The following is a 14,448-nucleotide window of genomic DNA, read 5'->3' as shown; positions in this document are numbered from 1 at the left end:
GCAAAGGCGCATATAGACTAAAGACAATAACTGGGTCCATGGTACCCAGATATTGGAATGTAGAACACCTGAGAAAGTATTATCAATAAATTCAGGGCTTGTACTTGTTTCCATTTTTGAAATAAAAAGCGATTCGGCGAAACAAATCTTATAGGCTCGCTCGAGACCTAATACATACAACTTAACAAGAATCGTTTGAATCTTAGTTAAAAAATAATTTAGACTCGTCCGAGTCAAATAAATAAAAGGATCCATTCGGACCTACAAATAAATTACACCAGCAGAAGTTTAGATTAACTTCTCAAAATAACAAACGAGTTTAGATTAACTCTACAAATAAAGAAAGGCAATGGTCAAAAGATCATTATATTAACAGAAGAAAAATTACAGAGGATCCGCCCACGATCCAATACAAAAAAAAAAGAGGCGAAAGCAACAAATACTAAAAAGCAAAAAATACAAAAAGGAGAAAATAAAAACTAAGCCTTATTCAAAGCGTCTTGCTTCTGCTTATCAAGCTTCGCCTTCACCTCCTTCGCTAAAGAAGCAGGATCCAACTGATTGACTCCAGAAAGATCGACGCCAGGATTCTGCTCCCGCAGCTTTGCCCCGATCGCCAACCGGTATTGAGTCATGACTTGGGAATAAAAGCTCCCAGAGTCACCCAATCGCCGGCGGAGACGCCCCTCTTCTTTCTTCAGATCATCCCTCTCCTTAGCGAGAGCACCTGAAGAAGATTGTAGAGACTCGACTTCCTCGGACAAAGTTCGAACCCGAGCCTCTAAAGCGGAAATCTCCCGAGTCTTGGTAGATACGGAGGACCTCAGCTGTTGGATCAGACCGGTCGCCTCGCCAGCCTCCTCCTCCATCTTTTGTTTCTCGGAGAGCCAGGATTCGGAATCTCTCTGGAGTTTCTTCAATTGATCCACCGCATCCCTTCGGCGGCGCTCCAAAACAGCGATGGACTGGACCACCTGCGAAAGAAAACAACAAATAAGAAAAACAAAAGAAAAAAGAGAAACAAATCATAATATAAAAAAGAAAGAAGCATACCGAAAAACCGCCGAGACAGGCGAACTCAGCCAAATTATCGCCATGTTCGCGATCAATGGACTCAATGTCCTCTTTTATCATAATATTCTCCATGCAAGCATGAAGAATGGCGACGTTTGAGAGACGAGGCGGATTTTGCGCGTCCGCCCAAGCAGCAAACCGAGGTGCCTCCTCGAAAGACACCCCAGAAGATTTCTTCTTCTTGGGACGCTTGGTAGAAGCCCCAGCCTGGTCCTCAGCAGGACGCTTCTGGCCGGCGGTAGGCAACCCCTTCAGAGAAGGACCTGACTCCTTCGAAGGAAGCAGAGGCGACTCGGAAGTCGCAACAAGAACTTGATCTCCAGAAGCAGGATCAAGATCCGGATTCACCGAATCAGGCGTCGGATTCGGCACAGCAGTTGTAGAGGGATTAGGAACGCCGCTAGTCACCTCGCCCATATCTACAGTCATATCGACATGAAAATTATCAAGCAAATGTTCAAGAGAAGTCGACATCCTACAAAACAAAACATAACAACAAAGATTAGAAAAATACCTTCTAAAGGAAGATCCGCCAAAAGTATTTCACGGCGACTTAAATACTGCTCTAAAAGAACGCTGTACTTGGGCTTGTCAAAACGACAATCCGACAGCAAAGACAGGGCGAAGTCCTTCTCCCCATCATCCAAATCAGGTACATTAGTAAGCGAAACCTTACTAGAAGTAAAACTCCGCGAAAAAGAGGAGAAAGAAGAGTGTTGAACCAAGAAAAACTTAGGGGTCCAGCCCTTCAAAGAAGAAGGAAGACTAAAAAGAGACCGATTCGGTCGACCACCAGCAAAAATAAATTCCTCACCCTTTCGGCGGGAGAAAACATAAAAATAATTAAAAAGAGCAAGCGAAGGCTCCTGCATCCGAACCCTGCACGATTCCATAAAAGAACAAAGAAGGCGAATCGCGTTCGGATGCAGTTGGCCCAAAGGAACACCTAAATTATGACAGACCTCTACGATTAAAGACTCTAAGGGAAATCTAAGACCCGCTAAAAGTTGCTCGTGAAAAATTACTATCTTAGAAGGCGAATCCGTGCTATGATTCGCCCGATACGATTTCGCCGGCCTCAAAATAACATACGACCCGGGGAAGCTAAAATCCTCGGCATAACCGAGTATCTGCTCTCTTGACAAGGAGCTCCGCGTATATTCTAGCTCATCACGAGCACCCTTCGCCCCCTCAGTTACTTCTGACATTTTAAAATTTTTAAATGGGGGGGAAACACGGAATGATGAAAAAATTAAAACTCTAAAAGATCAAAAGAAGGGAAAAGAAGGAGAACAAGACGAAGAACAATGCGAAGAACAAGAACAGAAGGAACAAAATCAAAAATGAAGAACTACCAGGAAATTAAAATTAAAGAAAAGGTAAAATACCTCGCAAGCAAATACGCAGGATCAAAAGAAAGGTAAGGAGCAACTTGAAAACGAGGAATCTTGACAGCAGAAGAAGGAAACCCACGAAAAGCTTGAAGAAATTGAAGGTTAGCAGTTGCAGAGAAAGCAAAGGTTGGAAAAGAAAGAAAATGAAAGAAAATGAACTATTATATAGCTTGAACCAAAGAAACTGAAAAGACGAGATCCCATAATACTAATGGCGCACGAAGACACTTGTCGTTCATCCAGTCATAACCCTCTACTGATGGACAACACGTGGCAATACAGAATCTTACTAAAGAAGAAACGTCACCCACAAACATATGAAACGACTCGCCCGGAATACAAAGCGACTCGCCCGCATAAAAGAACTCAGCTCCAAAAGAGCTAAAATCCACTAAGGCATAAATGCCAAACTACTTCAGCTCACTTGCGGGGGGGCTAATGATGGATACCGAATCCCACTGAAAGTATAATGGAGCCGAGTTGCAGGAGATCCACTCTCAGGCGACACCGGACTCCCCCTGAAGACGGAAAGATATGAAGGAGATACCGAATCTCTAAGATTCGGTAATACACTAATAAAGACCGAATCCCACATGATCCGCCAAGAGCGCGTCAGGTCCGGGATTCGGATAAACGACTAAATATGGAAACCTTGTCCTATTTGGACACAAACACTACATATGGAAGGATAAGCTCTACTTTAGGAAGATAAGACTATTTAGGAAGACGTTCCTAAATAGGACTCTTATCAGATTAAGGTAGATCTCGACAAATCAGGAGAATCCTTAAGATACGGCCGAATCCCTACAAAGTAGGATTCACCTACCTAATACAACTCTACTAGGTATATTCGACTACTATAAAAGGAGCACGAGGTATGCCTAGAATCACAATTACATTCATATACTCAAAACGCTGCTCAAAGCTCTAAACTGACTTTAGCATCGGAGAGTTAATCGGACAACCACCGTCCGGTTAGCTTCTACCCTGTTTTGCAGGTTCGCTCACCGGTTCAGAAGGCAGACTCCATCAATTATTGGTAAATATATGAATTTATAGTCATAATTAATTAATTTTAAAAAAAATGGTCTAATTTTGGTTGTAGACTAAGTACAAGAATGCTAAAGTATTATAGACCAAATATAAGGATTTTAAGGTATTTTTTACTTTATTTAAAAGTTAAAATGTCATGTTTTTTTTTCACACTCTCAATAACGGAGAGTGTGGCACACTCTCCAAATTCCATCCATAAAAGGGTATAATAACAACAAAATTGAAGTTCAAAGGACCTCTAAACATTAAATTGAAATAGAGGGACTTATTGAAAAAAAAGTGAAGAGTAGAGGGACCTGAGGATGGGTTTGGCCTTTATTTTTATGTATTTGCATAAATTGATTTAATCTTGTGAAAAAAATTAATTATTACAAGTAAATAAATCATTTAATTTTAATTCTTACAATTAAAATTTCTTAATCAAAAATATAATTCATATTCATCATCATCAAATAACCAATTTATCTAAAATATCAAAGATTTGTTTTTTAAATTGTCCCAAACAAATATTGGTTGCAAAAATACTAACGAAAAATTAAATTTTTGAGAAACTGGAAAAAAATATTTATTAAAAAACTGGATTAAGAACATAGAAAAAAGTATAAAAGTAAACAAAAATTAAAGTGGTTTATTTTAGATTTACTTTTTGTTTATTTTTCGGTATTAGTATATCCCGAAATTACACCGAAAACACATTGAAAAAACACAAAAATAACTCCAAATAAAACACTTAACTACACCTAATAAACACTTAAAAAACACTCATACATAACATTTAACAATATTAAAAATTTACTGAAAACAATACTAAAAACACCCAAAAAAAAACAAAAACACTTAAAAATACACCCAAACACACTTGAAATACACCATACAATACAGTCAACAAAGTGAACAGATTGCTGGTCAACATTGAGCATACAATGTGTTGACCGTCGCCGATTGGAAAATTTCTCGGACAATTTTTGGCGACCGGTCTCTGGTCACCGGATTCTGTTGGTGAATTCTTTATGTTTTTATAGTGTTTCCGGTGTTTTGATAATCTTTATTTTTATTAATAAAATTAAAAGAAAATAAAAATGTGGAATTGGTTAAGTATAAAGTGTAATTTTTAAAATTATACATTTTTTTTAAAAATAAATTTTAGAAAAAGACGAACGGTATTCTTTCCTCAAAATGTTAGATTGTCATGTGAATATTCAGTAGGCTTAATGTCTCAGAAAATCCTGATCTTTTAGCCCATTTTCAATTCTACCCTAACGTTGAAAACCAGTCAATTTTATCCTATTTTGCATTTTTGTGTTTCAGTTATACACTGAAATATTAAATTGACGTCTTTTTCATTTGGAAAAAATTAAAAAAATGTTCTCCATATGTCTAGCATATATTAATTGTATATGTTGAAAATTTATTTAGACTTAGTTAAATTAATTAAGAATTTAAATTACTTTTAAATTGATTATGGTTTTTAGTTAGTTTTTAAAAATAAAAGACTTGTACTTTTTTGAATGAAAATAAATTTTATTTTATTTTTAAATTTAGTTAATTAAATGATTTCATCATTTAAATAAAAAAAGTTGTAAAAAATTATAAAATTAGGGTACAATTGAAATGAGAAAATGCTAAATAGAGTAAAATTGACAAACGTTCAACGTCAGGATAAAATTGAAAAGAGGTTAAAAAGTCTGGGTCTTTTTAAGGTATTAAGCCTATTCAATAATAGAATTATCTCCAATTTTGGCACATGAGTGTTTATTGTACTTGAAGCGTGAATAAGTACAATCTCTATTGCATTATCGCTGGCAAATGTTTATAATGTTTGAAAGGTGAACAAGTACAAACTCATTTTGCTCTATACATATAATTAATCTGATTTGAGTTATAAAAAACTGAACTTAGAATTTTTTGATCATAGAGAGTTTGATATAATGTCAAATAACTAATTCATTAAAAATTTTAAATTGTTATATCATGAGTTTGATTAATAACTTTATCCTTAACATTCTTAATCAAATTTTTAATTTAGTTGTGCGTCACTTACAAAAGTTTTCCAATAGATTTGACTCCAATATCACGATAAATTAAGTTATTAGCAAAATTTTATTTAAAAATCAAATCAATACTTATCTTCAGCAATAATTATTGCTGTAAAAAATATTTACAATCGTCATCCAAGAATATCCAATAAGAGTTCGTAAGAAAAAAAAATAGAAAGCTAATTAAACATATCTATAAAATACAAAATTTTGAGTTCATGATTATCTCACTTTAATCACTTCTCTTTTGAATACTTTTATAGTAAATGGAAACATTCGCTTTTATGCATTGAAGTAATGCAACATTATTTACATATATCTGTTCATTTTGTGCACAGGGACAATGTATTTTTGCAAAATATATAATATTTAGCAGCCATAAGATATATAGTTATTATCTTAATCATTATTATTATGGTCTTAGCATATCAAAGATTGATGTTATTAATGGACTAATTAAAATGTTTAAGGCTCATTTGCCATCACCAATATTAATTTAAAGCAAAAGAGTCTGCTATAGATGGCAGCCAACGTGATTCACTTAGATAACTTAACTAATAAAATTCAGTTTGGAGAGTGTTAATTAATTAACAAAGTTAGATTAGTTCATTAAATTTTCTTGTTTGGAGTTACTCAACTTATTATATCATTACTGCTTAGCTTTTTAATGGGTTTGTGGACTGCTAAATATCGCCCCTAGATTATTAGGTTTGTCCTTTTTTTTTTTATCTAAATACCCTTTCATCTTTTTCTAATTTTAAAATTTACATTTAAATTTTCTCGACCCACATTCAAACACGAAAAACAGATAACAAAAATCTTGGATAAAATGTCGGAATCTAACAGGAAAAGAGGATTAAATAACACGATATGTTTTTCTTATAGGTTTAATTTTTTTTTCAAAAAATATTTTTTTTTCTCCGAGAAATAGAGACGTTTCCAAGAAACGTCTCACCAGAGGGGAGACGTAATATGGAAACGTCTCCCCTTCTGGGGAGGCGTTTGCAGAAAACATATCCCTAGAGGGGGAGACGTTTTCGATAAATAACTCCTCAAAATGTCCAGTTTAATTATTTTTTTAGTTTTTAATTAAAAAATCAGTTTAAATTAATTAAAATTAATTAAAATTAATTAATTTAGCTTAATTGGAATTGTAATCAGCTATTATAATTTCGGGATTGGAATGAGGTTGAGAGGAAGAAAAATTATTATGTTTTTGTTAAAAGAGCAAGGAGATAAATAATTAGGAGGGGCAATATATAACTAGTAAATAGGGGCCGTATATAGTAAATTTACGTTACTTGTATTTCTATTTGAAATAATTAAGTTACATTTATTTGAGGAATAAATTCATTTAAGTATCTCGAAATTTTGACTTTTAATACAAAAGGTAATAAATTTACATCTTCGAAGGTTATGCTGCATGATCTTTTTAGCAAACAAGTCTAATTTCATTAATAAAATCAGATGACCTTGTCAACATAAATAAAATATAATTTAATCACTCAATTTATTTTAAATTCAAACTAGTTTAAATATAAATAAAATATAATAATATATTATATTAATAATTCAACAAATAAATATATTTCAAATGAATAAATATCATAGTTTATTGACATATTCTTTTATATTTTAATTTGTATTTGGACGACTAAAATGTACTTTATAATTTATATCAACTAAATATATTTTATTAAAAAAATTGGACAATTTTTACTAATATTCACACCACAATTTATATTATAAAAATTTCATGAAACTTTTTATCTCAAAAATAAAAAGCACGTGATAGTTTAATGAACTCATCTTAAACTTTAGGATTAATTATTATTATCTCTGTGAGGTTTGGTCCGAAATACTACTTCCCCATGAATTTTAAAAATCGACTATTTTCCCCTGAGTTTTATGTTTTCGCTAACTAAAACCACCTTATGGAGGGGGGGTTAGTTAAAAAAATACCAATGTTAAGAGTGAACAGTTGATTTTTTAAAACTAATGAGGAAAGTAGTATTTCCGATTAAACCTCATGAAGATAATAGTAAGGGTTAGATACAAATTCATACACTAACTAATTTGACCTAATTTGCAATTACAACATAAACTATTAAACTTGGCAATGTCAGTAATGAACTTTGCACTTTTGGCAAATCGATGGACCGATTATATTTCAGAACAATTTTGCTGAGTTGAAAGTCGGGATTGCCATGTAGGCTGTTGGAAAATAAATGGTGTTTTGATTGGCCAAAAAATAAAAGTTAATGTTTGTTTTTATCAAAATTTTAAAGTTAGTATTGTAACTGCAAATTACGTTAAATTTCATGATTTCATTTGTAAACGTGCCAAATTACGTGGCAAATACTGCAATTCATTGTGTCAGTATACGTGTTTTTTCCGGCTTTTAACTCAGCAAAATTATCCCGGAAAATAATTGGTGTATCGATTTACCGAAAGTGCAAAGTTTATTATTAATATTGCCAAATTTAAAAATTTATGTTATAATTGCAAATTAGGTCAAAATTGGTGTAATAGTAATAACCCTAAACTTTAATTTTATTCGTTGATGAATATTTATCAATAGGTTATTTGGTTCAACTATTTTGAGGCCAAACACGATCTATTTGACTCTCAGCAACTAATTTGCATATTTGTAAACTAGTGTAATCAGCATATATTTACTTTTTAAATATAAAACAAAATAATTATTCAAAAAATTATATCTTGATTTTTTAAATAAATGTTATAGTTGATTGTATTTTATTAAATATTTAAATGAAATTATTTATATAAAAATTATATTAATTTTATTATATACAACCTCATTTATATTATTTTTAGAGCAGATTATTATGAGCCCCTCACATTTGACATAATTTATACTTTAGTCCGTCCTGTTTGAAAATTAAACGATATGACCCTTCACTTTTGTTTCCATCAACAGTTTAGTCCCTCTGTCTATTTTTTGTGTTAGTCAACCAAATTAAAGAACTTAAGGGTAAATTAATTTTCAAATATGAGGGACGAAATCATTAACAAAAATAAAAGTGAGAGATGAAATCGTTGAAAAAACAAAAGTGGGGGACCATATAGCTTTGTTAACTTCGTTGATTAACATTAAAAATGGACAGAAGTAATAAATCGTTGACAGAAATAAAAGTGAAAGGCCGTATTATTTGATTTTCAAATAAGAGTGACTGAAATGTGAACTGTGTCTAATATGAGTGATGTTATAATAATTTACTCATACATTTATAGAAGTGCAAAATGAAAATAAAAAAATAAATATCGTAGATATTTAATATTATAAAGTGTTTTGTTGTTAGAATTACTTTAAGCTATTTAATTATTTGTTTCTATTGTTCTTATAGATAAAAAAAAACTTTTTTTATTTATTTTTAATAGGGTTAATTACATATAAAATCACCACATTTACACGAATTTTCAAAAATAACACGACCTTTAAAACGTGTCAATTCAGAGCATCACCTTTCATTTTTTTTCAAAAACAACATGGGCACGTTTTTAGATAAAATTTAGCTGATTTGGACACCCAATGGGAACGCCACGTGTCATGCCACGCCAGCAAAAACGCCACTAAAAATGTGCTCATGTTGTTTTTGAAAAGAAATGAAAGGTAGTGCCTTGAATTGCCACGCTTTAAAGTTCGTGTTATTTTTGTAATTTCGTGTAAAGGTGGTGATTTTATATGTAATTAACCCTTTTTAATATCAAATTTTATCTAATAAATTTTATTTGTAATATGCAAAAGAATAATCAATATTATTTATAAATTGAAAATTAAAGACTTTGTCTGATATAATATTTTTAAAATTTAAATGGAATAAATGTAATATAATTTCTTTTATTAAGAAGTATTATAATAAATAGCATGGGCATACAACTAGTTATGAATAACATTAAAATTTGAAGAGTACGAATAGCTAAATACATGGCATCCAGAACTAAAGAGGAATATTGTCACGACCCGAAATATCGAGTCGCGACCGGCGCTAGAGAATGGGAATTTTCGTTTCCAAAACCCGTAGCAAGCCTAAAACGAGTATAAATTTTTTCGCGAATAAATTGATAAAACAAAATTATAATCATATACAAAATCATTTTTATAAAAGCTTTTTCATTTTGACGTATACAAACTTCTAGTTCCAAACCCGAAGCTATTACATAGGAACCTGGGTCTTATAGAGCGGTGTCTCACATCCAGCACACCCCGTTCCACCTTTAAAAAAAATGGTTTAAAAGCGCAGTTTCAAAACCTTTTACAAATATCAGAGTATACGTTTTACAATCTAAAACCGTTTGACACACAGTTACATCTTACTAGAACTCAACTACTGGAGCACTACTGATTCTGTACAAACTCCAAACTTCTGGAACAAGGATAGAAGTTCGTCACATCCTTTACTATGACCCTGAAATAAAATACTGTGAGGGGGTCAGTATTTTTGAAAATACTGAGTGAGTTTACGTTTACTAATGGTGTTATGTAAAGTAACATCGAATTTAAAATAAAACATATATATATATGAACATAATATATATCAAGTATTGGATCCGATTGAAACCTTAATCTTAAACTCATACTATTTCCTATTTGTATCCTATTCATATTGTATCTTTTAATATCATATCAACTCATTTTAATCCGAGTGGTACGGTCCCGAGATAGTTCGACCGAGTTAGCGTTACCACGTGGCATAGTCCCGAGATAGTTCAACCGAGTTACTAATGCTACTGCTTAATCCCAAGGTGTGAGTCCTGAGATAGTTCAACCGAGTTACTCACTAGATACAGGTCCCGAGATAGTTCAACCGAGTTACCTTGTATCTGCTAAACAAAACATAATCCTCCTTACTCCCAAACATAGTCATCATTTAACGAGATCATATCAAACATTTTTAAATACAAGCATCTATCTATTCTAATTTTATGACTGACCCGGACACTGATGATCACACAGCCTATTAACGCCCAATAGGTAGCTCGTTTCCTCGGATCACTATACTAGTTTTATTTCATAAAGATTAAACATTCAATAAGAAATAGTAATCATTATGAATAATAATACTTTATGCGATGCATTTATAATAATAATAAACAAAACAAATAGCTTTTATTAATAACACGCAAAAGTAGACTGTAAACTCACCACTTGCTATCCAAAATCTTCTAGAACAAACAAAGCAATATCGTTCCTCACGTTCCGTGTCCTGTTAGTAGTCGCCTCGGCGAGTCTACAAAAATTCGATAATAACCTAAATTATTAACATTCTAACTATATGCTAAATATCCAATACATAATTTTTAGCCAACTTCGGCTATCAAAATCGCTCATTTAAAACACTCCGACCTCTAAACAAACTTGACATTATTAAAGCTTAGAATGTCTCCTACAACATTCGTTTAGGTCTCGGACTGAGATTAGCACCCGAATGTGTCAGAAATTAGCTCCAAAGTTATTTCCTTAAAGCTGATTATAAGTGGAGGACAGACTGCACAGTAAAATGTTCAGTCCAAAATGAACATTTTAGGTTTCGATTTTGCAGAAACTTATACTTGGACATATTTAGATAACATCCTTAAGTTTCCGTAACAATAAACGAAACTTAATTTAGAGTTATATATCTCGAGATACGGCCTTCACAACAGGGCTGTTTTGCAGAAGAGTTTTCTGCAAAACGTTCTACTAGTTTGCGTAAACTTTATCTCGTAACTTATAGTCTAACGGAACCTTAGACCCTAGCATTTATATCATATATCTTTGTACTATACTAGAGCCCAATTCCTTGATCATTAACCATTCCAAATTTCAATCAACAATTTGATTTGAAAACGTCGAACTTTATACTTTAACTTACCTCGACCCGTCGCCCGTCGAACTTACTAACGATGAAAGCTTTCGTTCTCGACACGTGAAGACTCACCAAGCAGCCCCTTTGGCCTTTATACCTCTGCCTAGTAGGGTGAGGTCATGTCTGGTCTAAGGCCTTCCGAACCTAGGAAGCAAAACGCACAACGTTTTATCATTACGACTCTCTGTTTCCATTGTTCAAATACGTCACAATTCGTCAATCAATTCGAACACTAATCTTAGTGTGTATGCCAAAAACCCTAGCTCATTCCTCTTCAAATTTTCATCCATTAAATTACCTTAAACTCAGCCACAACAATCAGCTATAACACACACAATCAAAGCTTAATATCATTATCAATTATCACATGAATTCACATAGAATTTCCGCAAAACCTAGGCCATTTATTAACCAATTTTCATCAGTCAAAACTCCTTTTATTCGGCCAAAGACCTGCCTTCAACATATCATCCTCAATTAACCATCATTCACCCATTAAAACACTTAATTATAAGCTTATAATCAATCAAAATCATCAAACACAATAATTTCCTAATTGCCGAAAATAACAGCCCACAATTCATCAAACCTCGTCCAAAATTAGCCAACAAAATCGTGAATTGATGCTTACCTTGAGTAGAGGATTGAGTCCCGAATCCATAGCCACCAAAATCATCGAATTTGGTCGAGGAACGAGCTACGTAGCTCGATTTGAAGTTGAATGCTCCATTTTCTTCTTTCTCTCATCTTCTCCATCTTTTTCTTTCTTTCTTTCTATTTCTTAGCTAATGAATGAATGAGCAATGAATATTGCTGGAAATTATGCCACTTAATCACTTCCTCATCAAGTTGTGGGCTTATATCCACTTTAGTCCTTAAATTTGACACCTCCTCATTTCTTAATCCATAACTTTTCTTTCGTCCAATTTAGTCCACCGAACACTAAGCCTTTTATGTCCGATTAATTCTATATTATTTATTTTCAAATAAATAATATTAGTCCATATCTTATAATATCAATTTCCAATAATTTTATTTTTGGCAATTTTAGCCAAAACGCTCAAATTTCCATTTTGAGCTAACTTGCACTTTTTCGTCCAATATTTCATTTTAATTATTATCGATAACTATTTTATCGATATTATTTTCTTACCTTAATAAAATAGAGTAAAACACAACTCCCTTCGGAGGTTTGTGGTTAAAATTCCACTTTAGTCCTTAAAGTGGTTAATTTGCATTTTAACTCAACTTCTCAATTAACCGACGTGCTTTACTAAACAATGTCCAAAAATTATGAAACTTTTTTCCATAATTTCTTAAAAATATTTCACGGACATTGACGTGAAAGTCATTAGCTCGGGACTTATAAATTATTTTATTTTAATTACTCTGCCTTCCCTTTAGTCCCGCTAATAATCACTCTGAATAATAAATTTTTGCTTAAAAATTATTATTCCGTGATCCAATTAATATACTTATTCAGACAATAATTTGTCATTTTGATTCTCATTCACGATCACCTTATCACAACTTTCTTAATTTCGGACAAGTGGCACGTCCTAGTATCTGAAAAGTATCTTAACAGTTTACGGGGTATTACATTCACCCCCCCTTATAATAAATTCGTCCTCGAATTTAAACTTTTGCCACTTACTCGAAATAAACATATATGAGTAGCTTCCTTGCATACTCGCTCCTACATTGCACGTACAGGTAGAGTGATTTTTGTTTTCAAAGAACTTACATCGCCGAAGTATCGTTAGTTCGTAGGTTTCGCATTTGCGTAATAACGATCCCTATTGGTTCCTTTTCTTATAATAGATCCTTGCTCACTTGTACTGTATACTAATCTTCGACTTTATCCATATCTTTGGGGTAACTTTCTCTTCAATCCAACCTGAACTGTACTTTTTCCCTTCATATTATTTTCTCTATAGTTTTCAACTTAAATAACTGTCTTTGTTATCAAGTTTTCGATTCTTCTTTCAAGAATTGTTAACATCTATAAAGATTGTTAGTCTTGTCGTTACGTTTCTTTGTATCATAGTCAATTGTACGTCTATACTTAATGTCCGTTCGTAAAAGAGATGACCAATCTCTCTGCAACTTTCTTAGTTCGCGCGTAGCAACTTCGTATACGATTTCCATATCGATAGGACAAAAACATGTGGGATAACAATTGTTATCACGTTGGGCTCTTCTCCCGTCGTCCACTAACCTTTTGCCTTAATAGGCTCGCATCCTTTCGCTTCTTAGCGCTAACACTCTTCAACTTTTATTTATCATTCGCTTTGTGATATCATGAGAGTCATACTATTCTTATCATTAACTTTCTACCAACTTTCTCAAAGTTGTGGTCGCAAATCAATATGGACTCATTCCCATATCAACTTCAAACATTTCTTTGTCCATCATCTATTAATAAAAACTTTGACTTACATCTTTCAAGTTATCCTAAACTTGTCTAAAATTTTCTTTTCTAGCTCTCTTTGCCTATTCAAATTGCTTATTCAAAAAGTGTCTATTTACCAAAACAAGTTGACATTCTTATAGTCAACAATGTTGTTCATAACTTTTCTTTACACTCCGGGTTGAGATTGATACTCAGAAGTTGGCCCGGAAGTCGCCTTCTAGGCTATCATTGATTGCTTGCATAGGCTGTTGTTTAAGCTTATGAACTAAGCATCTAAATGATCCTTCTTTGAAATACTTTATTTATTCTTAGACTTCATCCTCCTGTCTACATCTTCCGTTAAGAGTCGAACTTCTTTCGACATTTCCTTAATCTCCTTAAATGTTTACCTATACTTTTCTTTTCTTGTTGAGTATAGGGTTAATCCTTCACCTTATCTCAAGTCCTATTCTTTCGTAGATTTCTTATTTTATGATGTGTTGTTACTTAGCACATATCCTTTATCCCTAAATTAGAGTCTTTCTTTGTCTTTTGTACTTTAGTTCTTTGTTTCTTCCAATATTCATCATAAATTATCATTCATCAATAGTCCTATCGACTCTCTTTCG

At 32.8% G+C, this 14,448-nt stretch overlaps 1 protein-coding gene across 1 annotated transcript; it reads right to left on the bottom strand.

Annotated features, from left to right (window-relative positions):
• Nucleotides 1-479: 479 nt before the first annotated feature.
• Nucleotides 480-1,503, bottom strand: LOC126667126 (uncharacterized). Its single transcript, XM_050360093.2, has 2 exons — nt 1,054-1,503; nt 480-974 (listed from the first exon to the last, which is right to left on the bottom strand). Exons 1-2 carry the CDS (start codon nt 1,501-1,503, stop codon nt 480-482), a joined length of 945 nt encoding a protein of 314 aa, XP_050216050.2.
• Nucleotides 1,504-14,448: the final 12,945 nt, after the last annotated feature.

The sequence above is a fragment of the Mercurialis annua genome, linkage group LG2, assembly GCF_937616625.2.
Source record: "Mercurialis annua linkage group LG2, ddMerAnnu1.2, whole genome shotgun sequence".
Classification (NCBI taxonomy): Eukaryota; Viridiplantae; Streptophyta; class Magnoliopsida; order Malpighiales; family Euphorbiaceae; genus Mercurialis; species Mercurialis annua.
This window is presented reverse-complemented; position numbering and strand designations above follow the sequence as displayed.